At 41.8% G+C, this 12,216-nt stretch overlaps 1 protein-coding gene across 1 annotated transcript; it reads right to left on the reverse strand.

Moving 5' to 3' along the window:
• Positions 1–1,206: 1,206 nt before the first annotated feature.
• On the reverse strand, positions 1,207–10,853 carry nptxra (neuronal pentraxin receptor a). Its single transcript, XM_085156739.1, has 5 exons — positions 9,576–10,853; positions 5,054–5,336; positions 4,385–4,626; positions 2,977–3,156; positions 1,207–2,468 (listed from the first exon to the last, which is right to left on the reverse strand). The coding sequence occupies exons 1-5, from the start codon at positions 10,305–10,307 to the stop codon at positions 2,238–2,240; spliced, it is 1,668 nt and encodes a 555-aa protein (XP_085012865.1). The 5' UTR covers positions 10,308–10,853; the 3' UTR covers positions 1,207–2,237.
• Positions 10,854–12,216: the final 1,363 nt, after the last annotated feature.

The following is a 12,216-nucleotide window of genomic DNA, read 5'->3' on the forward strand; positions in this document are numbered from 1 at the left end:
ATCACTTATAACAAGTATCCGATCCATCTCTATCCCCACTTTCTCTTTTCATTCTCTTTCATCATCTACTCCTGGCTGCCACCTACTGCTTAATATTCCTACCACTTTCTCCAGCATTTTTCATCACCTTACCTTGACTCTAAACTCTAAAGCAGTCACAGCCCTTAATTAACTTCTGCCCAACCCTGCTGGGTTTCTGCTGGCTTGACACAACCTCTGGCTTTCATAGTAGAGGTCAGATCTCTGAGACTGAGATCAACTCATTATTTTTCATACAACGTGGCAGCTTAAAAATAAATGAATAAATGGAAAAGCTGCTTATAAAGTAGCACTTTATAATACAGCCTACGACTAACAGTATTCCATTTCAAATCACAATAAGGGGGTGAAGTTTTTAGAGAAAAGAATAAAGTAATAAAGTAAAGAATAAAGTACGTAATTTTAGTGGGTGGAAATTTCCATGTGTTTCGGTACAAACACAAATGATATTTCTTTAGTTAATTGTGGGACTCCCCACCATTTGACCTTAGAACTGAAGAAGCTTCTCGGATGAGAGGTGAAACGTCTTCAAGCAACTTAAAGAAGTCCAGACGCTTTTCTTTGCAAGCTCCTTTGACTATGATGACCTGGATGACTGAGAACCTTCACAGACAAACCACTCTTTTTAGTGAATGTAAGTATTTATAGGTTTAAAAAATTACATTATAATTTTAGATAAAATACCATAAAATGGCATTTTATGGTATTTTATGGTAGAGAACTAAACTGTTAGTAACCGGCCATATTATAAAGTGCTATTGAAAAATTCAATTTTTGCACAGTTCTGACTGCTAAATGACATCATAACCACTATTTTTAGCTGATTTGAGTAAAAGTTCCACGGGTTGGAATTTTCTTTATTTGCTTTCTTGTTAAGACTTTGATAAAAGGCAATTGCCAGTCTCACACAATGTATATCATTAACACTACTGCAGCAGCTGGCTAACTTAGCAAAAGTGTTCGAAATACATCATCTGCCACTCTTCAAAAGTTACAGTATCTGCCATTAAACTCATTCATATTGTATTTTGTACAAAATCTAGGGAGTAAATACATAATAGTTGTCTTACAGAGAAATCAAGGTCTTTCACAATGCTGGATAATCATCAGAAGTTTCTTGCAAGTCTTGTCACATCAGTTGTAATTCCTTTTTTTCTTGTTAATGAGGTAAATGGTCTGCATTTATATAGCACAATTCTACTCTCATTAAACTTTACAATACACCCATTCACTCTGTGTGTTCTTATAATCTTTTACTGTGCCATATACACACTAACAGAACTTTTTGGAGTTCGTTATTTTTCCCAATAAAACTTAAGAAGCTTGGATTGCCCTGAACTTCCAAATTATGACAACTTTCTCTACCTCAACAACCCACTACAGGTATTTAACAAAAACACTGAAATCCACAGAAGCTATTAGAAATTGATAATTCCGTTTTAAATAATACTCATCAGCTATTAGCCGTAAGCACTTCTAAAGTATATGTAAAACTAAAAACTGTCAGTATTGAATGAATTTGCACTAAAATGCATTTCGGTGGTAATACATTTAATTCTGCAGCCTTCGGGATCTACGAAATTCAACTAAACTGAACAGAAGTGATTGAGGACTTTCATGTCTGATTGCTTATCTAAGTAAAGAAATTGTTTGGTAGCTAAGTTAGCTGGCTGCTTTACAACATTCAAACACCTCTACTCAAAACTCCCAACAAGAAAGTATGTTTTGTAAAATGAGGAATCATTTATTTATTTAAAGATGGCAGTGTAGCATTTTAGCTAAGTAGTTATACAAGTTCTAATTAGCTAATAGCTACTGTTACTGCTAACAGTAGCTATTAGCTGCTGTTTTTAAGTGAGCAAATCTACACTGTAATTTTCATTTTATATTCTAATTTAAGAAATGGACTATATTTACTTTAAAAATACAATCTGTTTGCATACTACATTTGTATTTATCTTGTATTGCACAACCTTCCAGAGGATAAGAGCATCTGTTGGACTGTTAGGTGTCTCAGAAGTAACTGTAAAGCCCCTTCTCACTTCATATAAATGTATGCCATTAGTTTCTTTTTCCATGTTACACAACTGTTATCCAATGCCACACAGTTTTCGAAGCTTTTTACTGTTTAGAACGTCCCTTGTTAGTGGTAATACTGGAGATGTGGAATCTTTCCCTTCAAAACTCTCCCCTGCAGTTCACTGAGAACTCCTGCTGTGTTTACTGCAAGGCTCCCCGGGGTCTTTGGTTGCTCCACCATAAACATCAACTCCATTCTCAGCCCAGGGTACCACACTGCCCTGGGTTATTTTGCCACATCGGGCTAAGCTGGCCACCTGGTTGGAATTCAGGACCCGGTCCCAAAGACCCACCTGGGACAACTCTCCAACCAAGGCTTGGGATGAGTCAAAACCTCCACCCAGAGAATCCTGGAGAAAAAAAAAATACACATACCTAAAATAAATGCACTTTTATTTCTAATGCCTATGAGCACAGCTTTAGCTTTTTTGTTGCCTTTGGCAAGAGCGTGGATTTGAATTTGGCAAATGAAAAAGATGTGGTGATCAGTATGAACACAAGCCAAGAAACAAAAGCAGACATGTGGGGCGGGCTCTTTTAACTACCAGATCTGTATCCATCACACATACACATCTCATTCATAGCATCACATCTTAGCACACTATCTGAATGCAGGCAAGCAGAAAATATAATTCATGGATTTACTTACTTTCTCAAAGTCACTGATGCTTTCATTTTCTAGTTTTAATTATAGCTAACAGAAAAGCCAATGGGTGAGCAGAGCCACAGCCGCAGTGGCTAAACTTTTGACTGCAGCGCTGTACTCAGGAGGATTCGCCAAATGAACTTTTTCTCTAAGCTTCTTGTCTGCTTTTAACCAGCTAAAACTTTAGTTACTTAATTATGTATTTTATTCACCTGCTCTTGCCCGAGAATGAGCACTCCATCAGGTCGAATGTGATGTCCAGCGGCTAGTCCGTGACCTTCTCCCTTCAGCCTCCCCCCTTGGTAGGCCTGCCACACTCCTCCCTTTTGTGTCCAGCTCACACAGATGTGCTGCCAGCTGCCCCTGGAGAGGTTCAGAGGCAACTGAGCCACCTAAGAGCAGGGGAACAAAAGGGCAGTCCAGACGAAGCAGATGTCATTGTGAGAGGTTTTGTGAGTGCCACAGTTCTGAAGGTAAGGCGGGTCATCAGACAGCTTGTGCTGCAATTGCATTTGCATGAAAGAAATGCAGCTCTAAAGTCACAAGAAAGCCCTTAGACACCTTTTGATGCTAAAGTTCTTATACAGCTTTTTACTTGTACCAAAGACATTCTGTTACCTCCAAGGACACACAACTTTTTCTCCAGGCATCTATTACCATAATGACTTCATTGGATTGTGCCCAAAGCCACTGCACTGCGCTACACTACCCTGCAACCCAAGGTGGTATCTCAGTTTATCATTTAAACACATGAATGGGGTTATTTAGCTTGTCTAGATTGGCTGTTTCGTTTGATGTGTTCTGCTTATTTGTATGCTAATTCAAAGCACTTTTTCTTCCTCAACAGACAGTAGAAATTCAAATTTAGGCTATAATTTTTTATCGATCCATCCATCTATTCTTAACAGCTTCTCAGCTGTCACAGGGCAAGAGGTGGGGTACACACTGGGCAGGTTGTTAGTCTGTAGCAGGGCTAACACACAGAGAGGCAACCATTCACACCTATAGCTGTTTTTGAACCACCAGTTAACCTAATAAACATGTCTTTGGACGGTGATTGGAAGAGTCCCTGAAGAACATGCAAACTCCACACAGAAAGGCTCCAGCTGACTAGTGGATTAAACCATTACCCTTTTATGGTTTTTATGCACCCCACTAGTGGCAAACATTGTACATGAGAATGAACCATCCAGAAAGCAGGAGCTGGCTTTGTGCCTTTAAGGTTCTAATCATCAAATAGATCATGGCTCTCTTCCACAGTGTCTTTTACCTTGTCTTCCTCCCATCACCCCCAAGCTGTCAAAGAATATGGCTGCTCTTCCCCTTTTCTTCCTGTTAAAAGGGAGTTTTTCCTTCCCACTGTCACCAAGTGCTTTTCAAAGGTGGTTGTTTGAACCTTAAACCTTGATTGTTGAGGTTTTTTCTCTGTTACTGTAGGGTCTTTTCAAAATAAAGCACATTTGGGTGACTGTTGTCTCATTTGGCACTATATAAATCAAACTGAATTGAACTGAAAAATCATTTGAAAAAAGGCTGAGAAGCTCCCTTGGAAATCCAGAGGACTACAGCGAAGTTGTGAAATAGGTATTCACTCCCCACACTGTCAGACACTCTCAGTACCTTGTCATTGATGAGCAGCTCAGCAGGAGCGTGCAGGCCTTGCAGCAGCACCAGTTCATTCGGCTGTTCGGGGACAGCGTACGACACGGGGGTCCCGATGCCTCTCTCCGCGGGGCGCAGCCACAGGCAGATCGTGAAGGCCCGCAGCTTTGGCATGGAGTGCGTCACAACAGCGTACATGTAGTTTGTCCGTGTTGGGAAGGACAATCTGTAGCCCTCTGGGAAAGAATGCCCCGAGAAACCTGGGGAAGTGACAGAAACCAGAAACCAGTTAAGCAGATCAAACAGTTTCCCAGCTTTTAATATATAACTGCATTTTCGTCACAGCATCTGATGTGTTTTTTAAGATGGGTATGAATTTTATAGTCTTTCTCATCTTTTTTTTCTTTTACACAAGTTGAACATGATTTATTCATTATAATGAAAGCCCATGGCTTGATTTGATTAAAAGCGAAAGAAAGTCGAACCTCTAGGGTTATTTTTTTATGCCAGATTATTTCTCATCATTAGTAACTTAATTCATTTTGTGAGTGATTAATCAGTCACTCGTCATTTCTCTCATCATTCTAAAATTCTTTTTCATTAAGGCACATTAAAATGCGCCTGCACACAAACACGAATGTTCTGCTTTTTTCTTCCATTTTTTTCCCCTTTGCAATGATGCCGTACCTTCCTCCAGCCCTGAGATTCGGTGGTGTAGTTTATTGATGCCCCGCTCGATTTCCTGATTGTGTTTCTCCGTTTCCAGCCTCAAGGCTTTTCTCTCTTTCTCGAGAAGCTGCACCTTCTTCTCCAGCTCGACCTCTAAGTCGTCCATCCTCCAGGAGCTGTCAGAACCAGCTCTATGCCCAGGATCAGGCAACCTTTCTGGGCCGCCAGACATCCCAAATTCCTCTGGCACTCCGAAGATGTTGCTGTCTGTCTGGTTGTGAGGAAATGGACCAATATCTGACTGCAGAGGAGGGAGTCAGTGGAAGAAAACTTGGTCAGAATGTGGTTTATACAGTGTAAGGATGAAATAAAAGTGCACAGTCTCAATGGAAGGGGCTGTTTAGTAATTCTAGCAGTATGGGTATTATATGAAAAGAAAAGAAGCAGCAACAAGTTCTTTATCCAAACTTCATGTATACCCTAGCTCTGAACTCTAACACTAAAACTATGTTTTGGGGAAAAGGAAAAAGGACTGATTGACTGATTTAATAAGGAGTCTTTATATGCTGCCGATAGGTTTAACCTTTTTTCCACTTAAAAGAACACATCAACATTTTGGGAAGCATGTTTTCTGAGCGTGTGTGAGTCTATTTCTATCCTGTTGCACAGTTTGCTTGGTTGGCATGCAGGCAAAAATAGTCTGGCACAAACTCCAATAAGAAGAGAATGTTTTATTTTTATACTTTGGCTTTTTATTTCATATATGTAACACACTGTATATCAATCTTAACAGACCATCTGTCCCTGCTTCACATATGTATATATACTGTATATCACTATCCTCACTAGTGTCTTAGTTTCAGTTTTTCCAGATGCCTTTTGTTGGATAAGTGCAACTTCCTCAGTTCCCAAAAGGTTGATTCTGTTCATCTGGACGTAGCGTTTTGTGGGAGAAACGTTTCATCACTCATCCAAGTGACGTCTTCCGTCTCAGCTGACTGCATTGTCTCAGTTCTTTCTATGTTTACTCCAGCTGACTAGACTCATTCTTCATCAAGGTTTATTCTGCTTTTTTCCTGGATTACCTGACTTTTTCTGCTCCTCTCCCTGCCCACTCTCTGTCTGCCACACGCCCTACTAAACTCTAACTGCGAGCCGGTCTCTAGGTCCCCAAACACCTGCTTCAGTTCAGCCTACCTGCAAACAGAGCACGCCCCCTTTTTTTCAGTCTTCAGACAGCCAGGTCAGTACAAAGCAGGCAGATATAAGGGAGTTAGATTATATCAGCTCTTGGCAAAAATTCTAAATAAATGTATTTCTATATAATATTCCTCTAAACCATTTTTTTTAATATTCTTAATAATAGTGAATCTCTGTGTTTTAGATGTGCCACAGTATAGTGATTTACACACTTGCCTAGCAAGCAAAAGATCCTCAGTTTAAATGCAGAAGGAGACACAAATCCCTCTGGTGTTGTGTAAGAGAGGGCATCCAGAGTAAAAAGTCTGCCTGCTGTGGTGACACCTTGCGAATAAGGGAGCAACTGAAAGCAGCTTTATTGAATCTCTAAGTTCACCGCAGCTAAACATTGACTCATTTTTCCTTCATTGCCCATAATTTATCCTGTCAGCTGCTATTCTCAGTTTTAAGGCTTCGCTTTCCACTAAAACAACAGAAGCATGAATAAAGCAGTCTAAACTTAATAGCACTTGTTGCTCCAGAGAAAATGGCAAAAAAATGTTTATTGAGTTCCTAAATAAGGTGGGCCATCTCATGTCTAAAGAGAATTTTTTCTTTTCAGTTAGGTATCGCACACCAAATAGCAGAAGCTCACAATTCCACATTAACATGATTCACTGAACACTCAAACCACAAAGGAAGCACTGAGGTAAATAAAGACTCAGCAAGTTTCCTCAAACCTGCTGGTCCAGGCTGTTCCCCGAGCACATTATTACATGGTATATACAGTCTAAATATACAGAGATGCCTGGGAAATATACTATACTCGTGAGAAACACACTGAACATGTATATGCAGCTTTAATGCATATGCAACGTTTTTGATGGAGCAAAGATAGATGACAGATGGAAATGCTCACAGCATTATATTAAGATGTACTTTAGCAGTCTCTCCAGCCATAAAAACACCACTTTGCAGGACTGGGTGCATTTTCTGATAAAATCAGCAATAAAACTGTCAGCAAGCCTTTTCCCAGAAAGTTGCAATATGTCATTATCGTCAAGCTAAAACAAAAAAAGCTTTAATCACTGATTCTGAAACAGATGTGTCATCATGCTTCATTCATTGTTAATATTATGGGAAATAGTAACTGGTCTGGTTCTGGTTTATGGCACAGCTCTACTCTACTTAAGGAGCCAACAGTATTCAACATGTCTCATTCACCCATTCACAAAAACACTTTTTTTCCTCTATGCTTAAGTGTTTTATATCTAACATTCACACATTAGAGAACAATTTCAGGATCAGTATCTTACCCAAGGATACTTTGGCCTGCAGACTAGAGGCTGGAACAGCGAGAAATCAAACTACCAACCACTGGCGGATCTAGAAGATTTTACATGAGGGGCCAAAGATGGGGTGAGAGGTCTAGTCAGGGTGCCAGTTGCTCCCCTTGCCTCCCTGGTGATCTGCCCCTCCCACCACCTGTAGTAGAAGACCTGCTGTACCACCTGAGCTACCCTAAAAAAATGATGCTCACATTAGTTCTGCTTTATAAGTCTGTACTGCAGCGCCAACTGTAACTGCTAGTACAGTTGTTGGCATGATCTCAGAAATGATTTGGAGAGTTTGTTTGGGGTTTTTTGCCATATTTCTTTGTGTGCTATCTTGGCATTTCCATGGGAGTGGGTCTGTGAGGCTGTATTTAAAAGCACAACAGTGCTTTGAGCAAAACGCAGACCGAGTTTCACATGTGAGGTTTTAACCTAATGTTGGCCACAGATGAAATATCAGATCCAAATTAGAGCTCATCCTGCAAATTTCAGGACATTCAGCAGTGGTTGAAATACGTTACTAAAAACATAAGTGAAAATAAAGCACGCACAGTGGCACTGGAGCAAAAGTCAAGTCAGCCTCTGCAGTAATTAAATATTTTTATTCATGCTCCTGGCACACTAATTTAAGAGAAGAAATGTCTTCTTTTATATGATTAGTAAAAAAATTTGATGCTTACTGTATAATACAGACAATAATACCCAGAACGAGAAGGCTCTTTGATTTAAAATTTCAAGCACAGTGTGGTGCTTCTGCTGTAATATATTGAAGCTAATGTGTTAATGCTAATGGGATATGTTCAATTCAGATTAATTGCTCTCCTGATACGTGAGGAGACATCATGACAGTTATTTTTCTTTTTCTTTTTTCTGGTTGTACAAATATTTGGGCATAGCTGGCTGTATTAGGAGCTGCAGCAGACTAGACATGATGCAAAACAACATCTGCAGACCACATGCAAGAAGAAAGCTAGGTTCAGGGGATTTAACCAGTGCTTTCCACCTTTGACCACCAGTTCACAAGGTCTGAAAAAAAAAATCTAAATCTGCCACAGAAGCAAAGCAAGTAGCTCCAGTATGTAGAAACGTGACTTGGATGGTAGAAGAAACGGTTTGGGGGGGGGGGGGGGGGGGGGGTACGTGGGTGAAAGAAAAAACAAGAGATAAAATAGCAACAGTGCAGGAATTCAACTCAGGCACAACTTGAGTTCTGTGAGAACAGGGATGAAAGTCGTCTGACAGCAGTGTGGGGTGATAAGGTTATGTGTGACAGATCACATGCATGCATCCTATGGAGGTTTTCTCTGACAGTGGCAATGCAGACACAGCAGACCGAACAAAGGAAGTGACCCACCACACAAGCATGTCCTACATAAACTACATCTGAGGAGCAGAACTGCAGGGAAACACAATCAGCCTGTGTTTGGACCAAACAAACAGGAACCTCCTGAATTATTCATGTCATTTCTTTAGCCCCAAAACGAGGTTATCCTTCATCTGAATCTGGTCAAGTAAGAGCGTGTTTGATGTCACTCTGCTGTCTTTTTTCCTTCACTGCCTCCTGCTCTCCCTGCACGCATCACTCTTCAGTCTTTCCATTATTTTATCATTTCAGTTCTGGAATTAGCAACAGTGCGTGTAGGCTTCATTACATATGTCAGATGTGATGACATGGAGAAAATTAGGTGTCATTAACAACTGACACAAACACTGTAGCAGATAGTTCACTGAAAAAAAATAAACCCCTTGTTTTCATGGGTTATATCCATAAATCCTAAAGGGAGCTCTAGAGTGAAGAAGAAATAAACAGCTAGGTGTCTTCACAGTGGCCAGCACGGAGGAGTGTGTTATAAATATTTAAAACAGCTCCCTCTCCATCAGTCTTACACTGTGGAGATTCTTCTTTGTGCCCTCAGGTGCCTGTGGTGACTAAATACTGCTCCCTGGGATTAATTACACCTCGATCAAGTGCTGCTTGATTTGTATGCAGAATGTGGTTTGTGTGCTTTTCTCGACACTCTACCTACCTCCAGTTTCTCTATACGGTCTTTGAGCTGAGTTATAGCCTGCTCCAGTTCATCCACAGCTCGCACTGTGAGTAGGTGGACACCGTCGGAGGTCGCAGACGGGCTGTCCCGCACCATGATCCGGTCCAGGTGCGCCTCCTGCGCCGCGCCTTTGCCTCCTCGCAGCGCCGCAGAGCTCCCACGTCTTCCCGCGCTGCTGCTGCCGCTGCTCCTACCACTTTTCCCGTCCAGCCCCTTCTCACACTCGGACAGCTTCCCCGTCAGCTCCCTGATGGTCCGCTGGTCTGTTAAGATTTGGTCTTTCTGCTGCAGAACGGTCTGCCGGAGCTCCTCCGCGGTGGTGCGGAGGTAGCCCCAGTCTTCGCCTGCGTACAACGACGGGTCGTCCGCTTGTTGCTGAAAGTTTTTCGGGTTGCACTCCCCGGCTGGGATCGGAGTGCAGATCAGCCGACTGACGGTCGGGTCATGTCCGGTGAGTCCGGTGACCCCGTCCAGCCCGCCGAGCCCGATGTTGAAGGTAGGCGCTTCTGAATCGGGCGTTTCAGAACCGTGGAGAGCACCCAGGGAGCCGGGCCGGGCCACGGAGCCCGCAGCGGCGGGTGTCTGCGCCGCGGCGTCCGGGTACAGCGAGTGGTTGTCGACTGCTGGTTGCTGTTGAGCCGCAGCAGCCTTGGAGGATCCGGTGTGGACAGCCGCGATGATGCAGATAACCGCTCCGATGAAGGCCACCATCCCGGCGGCCAATATAATAACGATGAACTTCAGGGTGGCGGCGGGGGCGATCGATTATTAGAAAAATCTAATAACAATAATAATAATAATAATAACACTCCTTATCTGCAAGAAATAAAAAAGAAATCTTGCCACCAAATAAAGCTAAATAAAGTGTGAAATGACTGAAGTTTAGTCTGTATAAATGAGAGAGAGGGACAAAAATCACTCCTCACATCCCCGCTTTAAGAGAAAAAAAACAGGCGATGGAAAAATGAGAGTTCCGCACCATAATTGAGTGATCACGGAGTCAACAGAAAATATCAGAAGCAGATCGTGTGTTTCACCTCCTCCTCCTCCTGTTCAGCGCGCATGTCCTCGGTTTTCAGGCAAAAAAAATCCAGCCTGTTAATACCGAGACGGAATCACGAGGCGGAGAGAGATGGAGGAGAGAGAGGAGAAGTTAAATGTAAAAAAAAATAAAATAAATAAAAATACAGGACACACCTGTCCCCCACCTGCACTGTGTTTAACAGCACAACTTTAACCTTTGGGCAGGGCGGTTTGGACTAGCGACCCTTTTCTCCCCCGTTTTCACAGATAAATTTTATTTTGCAGAATACATGCAAATAAATTTTGGAGGAGAGGTGATTTTGTTCTTTCCGTTTTCACTTCAGCTTCCATCAAATTCTGAGCCAGCTTTGTCCTGCATACATACATAAAAACTCTCCCATTACACGAGAAAATTAGTTTTTCGGCCCTTTGGCTACAGCTATATTTTCCAGCTCAACAACACATTACAGACCGGCTATACTGTAATGTGATGTGTGCAGAGCCATAATTCACCCGGGAGGCTCCCCGTGGAACAGCGCCACAGCAGCAGAGATGACAAAATGATGACCCTAGTGTGTGTGTGTGCGTGCGTGTGTGTGATAAAGACCCGGAACTAATAAGAGGTTTCATTACACCGTGTGAACACACTCTTAATTAAAAAAATGTATTTATGCATGCGCTTTAGATAGAAAATGGGTGCCAGCATATAGGCTGGTGTGGGAACAATCTCTCTGTCTCCCTGGTATGAAAATGAGCATCGCAGCATTCTCACACTTGTAACAAGGGGATTTACCTTAAGACTGCTCAAAGTCACAGGTATTAAAGGCTCAAACTTAAGATAGGTAAGGGAGATGACATCCAAGATGTCTGCTGTGGAAACAAGCTCATGGACTTCACTAGATCTAGAATATTAAAAAAGATTAATGAGTCCCTTAGATATGAAGAGAAGTAACTGAGAAATGTGAATAGAAACAAGTCACATTAAGTAGCATATAGTAAGTGTCTGAGCACTGCTGCAGTAGCATGTGTTATTGTAGCTTTCTTTCCAGAACATGTGAGTGTGCAAGTACTTCAGTGGGGGAAATAATTAGTTGATACCCTGCAGAAACTGTTGCATGGCCAACACAGAAAGACAGACACCCACTCACACTTAAGAACAGACACCATGCAGAAAGGCTGAAAAATGAAAGATTTGAACCCAGGACCGCTCAAAAATCATTAAGAGAATAAATATTATGTAAAAACTATCAATTATTTTGAACGTTATTTAGTGACATAAGTATTTGATCGTGAAGGGAAACGAATTAGTACTGGAGGTTGGAGAAACCCTTGTTGGCAAGTACAGCAGTAAGATGTTTCTTATAGTTGGTCATTGGGTTTGCACACATCTCAGGGAGGATTTTGGCCCACTCCTCTTTACAGAAACTTTTTAAATCCTTTTGGTTTCTTTGGTGTTGCTTAGCAACTTGAAGCATCAGCTCCCTCCAGAGATATTCTATTGTACTGAGGTCTGGAGACTGGCTAGGCATGTCCTTGATGTGATCCTTCTTTGAGTCACTGTCATGCTGGAAGAGCCATCCACGACCCATCTTCAGTG

This window comes from Neolamprologus multifasciatus, chromosome 4, assembly GCF_963576455.1.
Source record: "Neolamprologus multifasciatus chromosome 4, fNeoMul1.2, whole genome shotgun sequence".
NCBI classification, from domain to species: Eukaryota; Metazoa; Chordata; class Actinopteri; order Cichliformes; family Cichlidae; genus Neolamprologus; species Neolamprologus multifasciatus.

Excerpts from the sequence above, each read along its gene's own strand:
- nptxra (XM_085156739.1), bottom strand. The coding sequence starts at position 10,307 with ATGGTGGCCTTCATCGGAGCGGTTATCTGCATCATCGCGGCTGTCCAC. Across the intron at positions 4,627-5,053 it reads AATCTCAGGGCTGGAGGAAG|GTTTCTCGGGGCATTCTTTC; the intron begins GTACGGCATCAT and ends TCACTTCCCCAG. Across the intron at positions 3,157-4,384 it reads AGCTGCTCATCAATGACAAG|GTGGCTCAGTTGCCTCTGAA; the intron begins GTACTGAGAGTG and ends CCCTGCTCTTAG.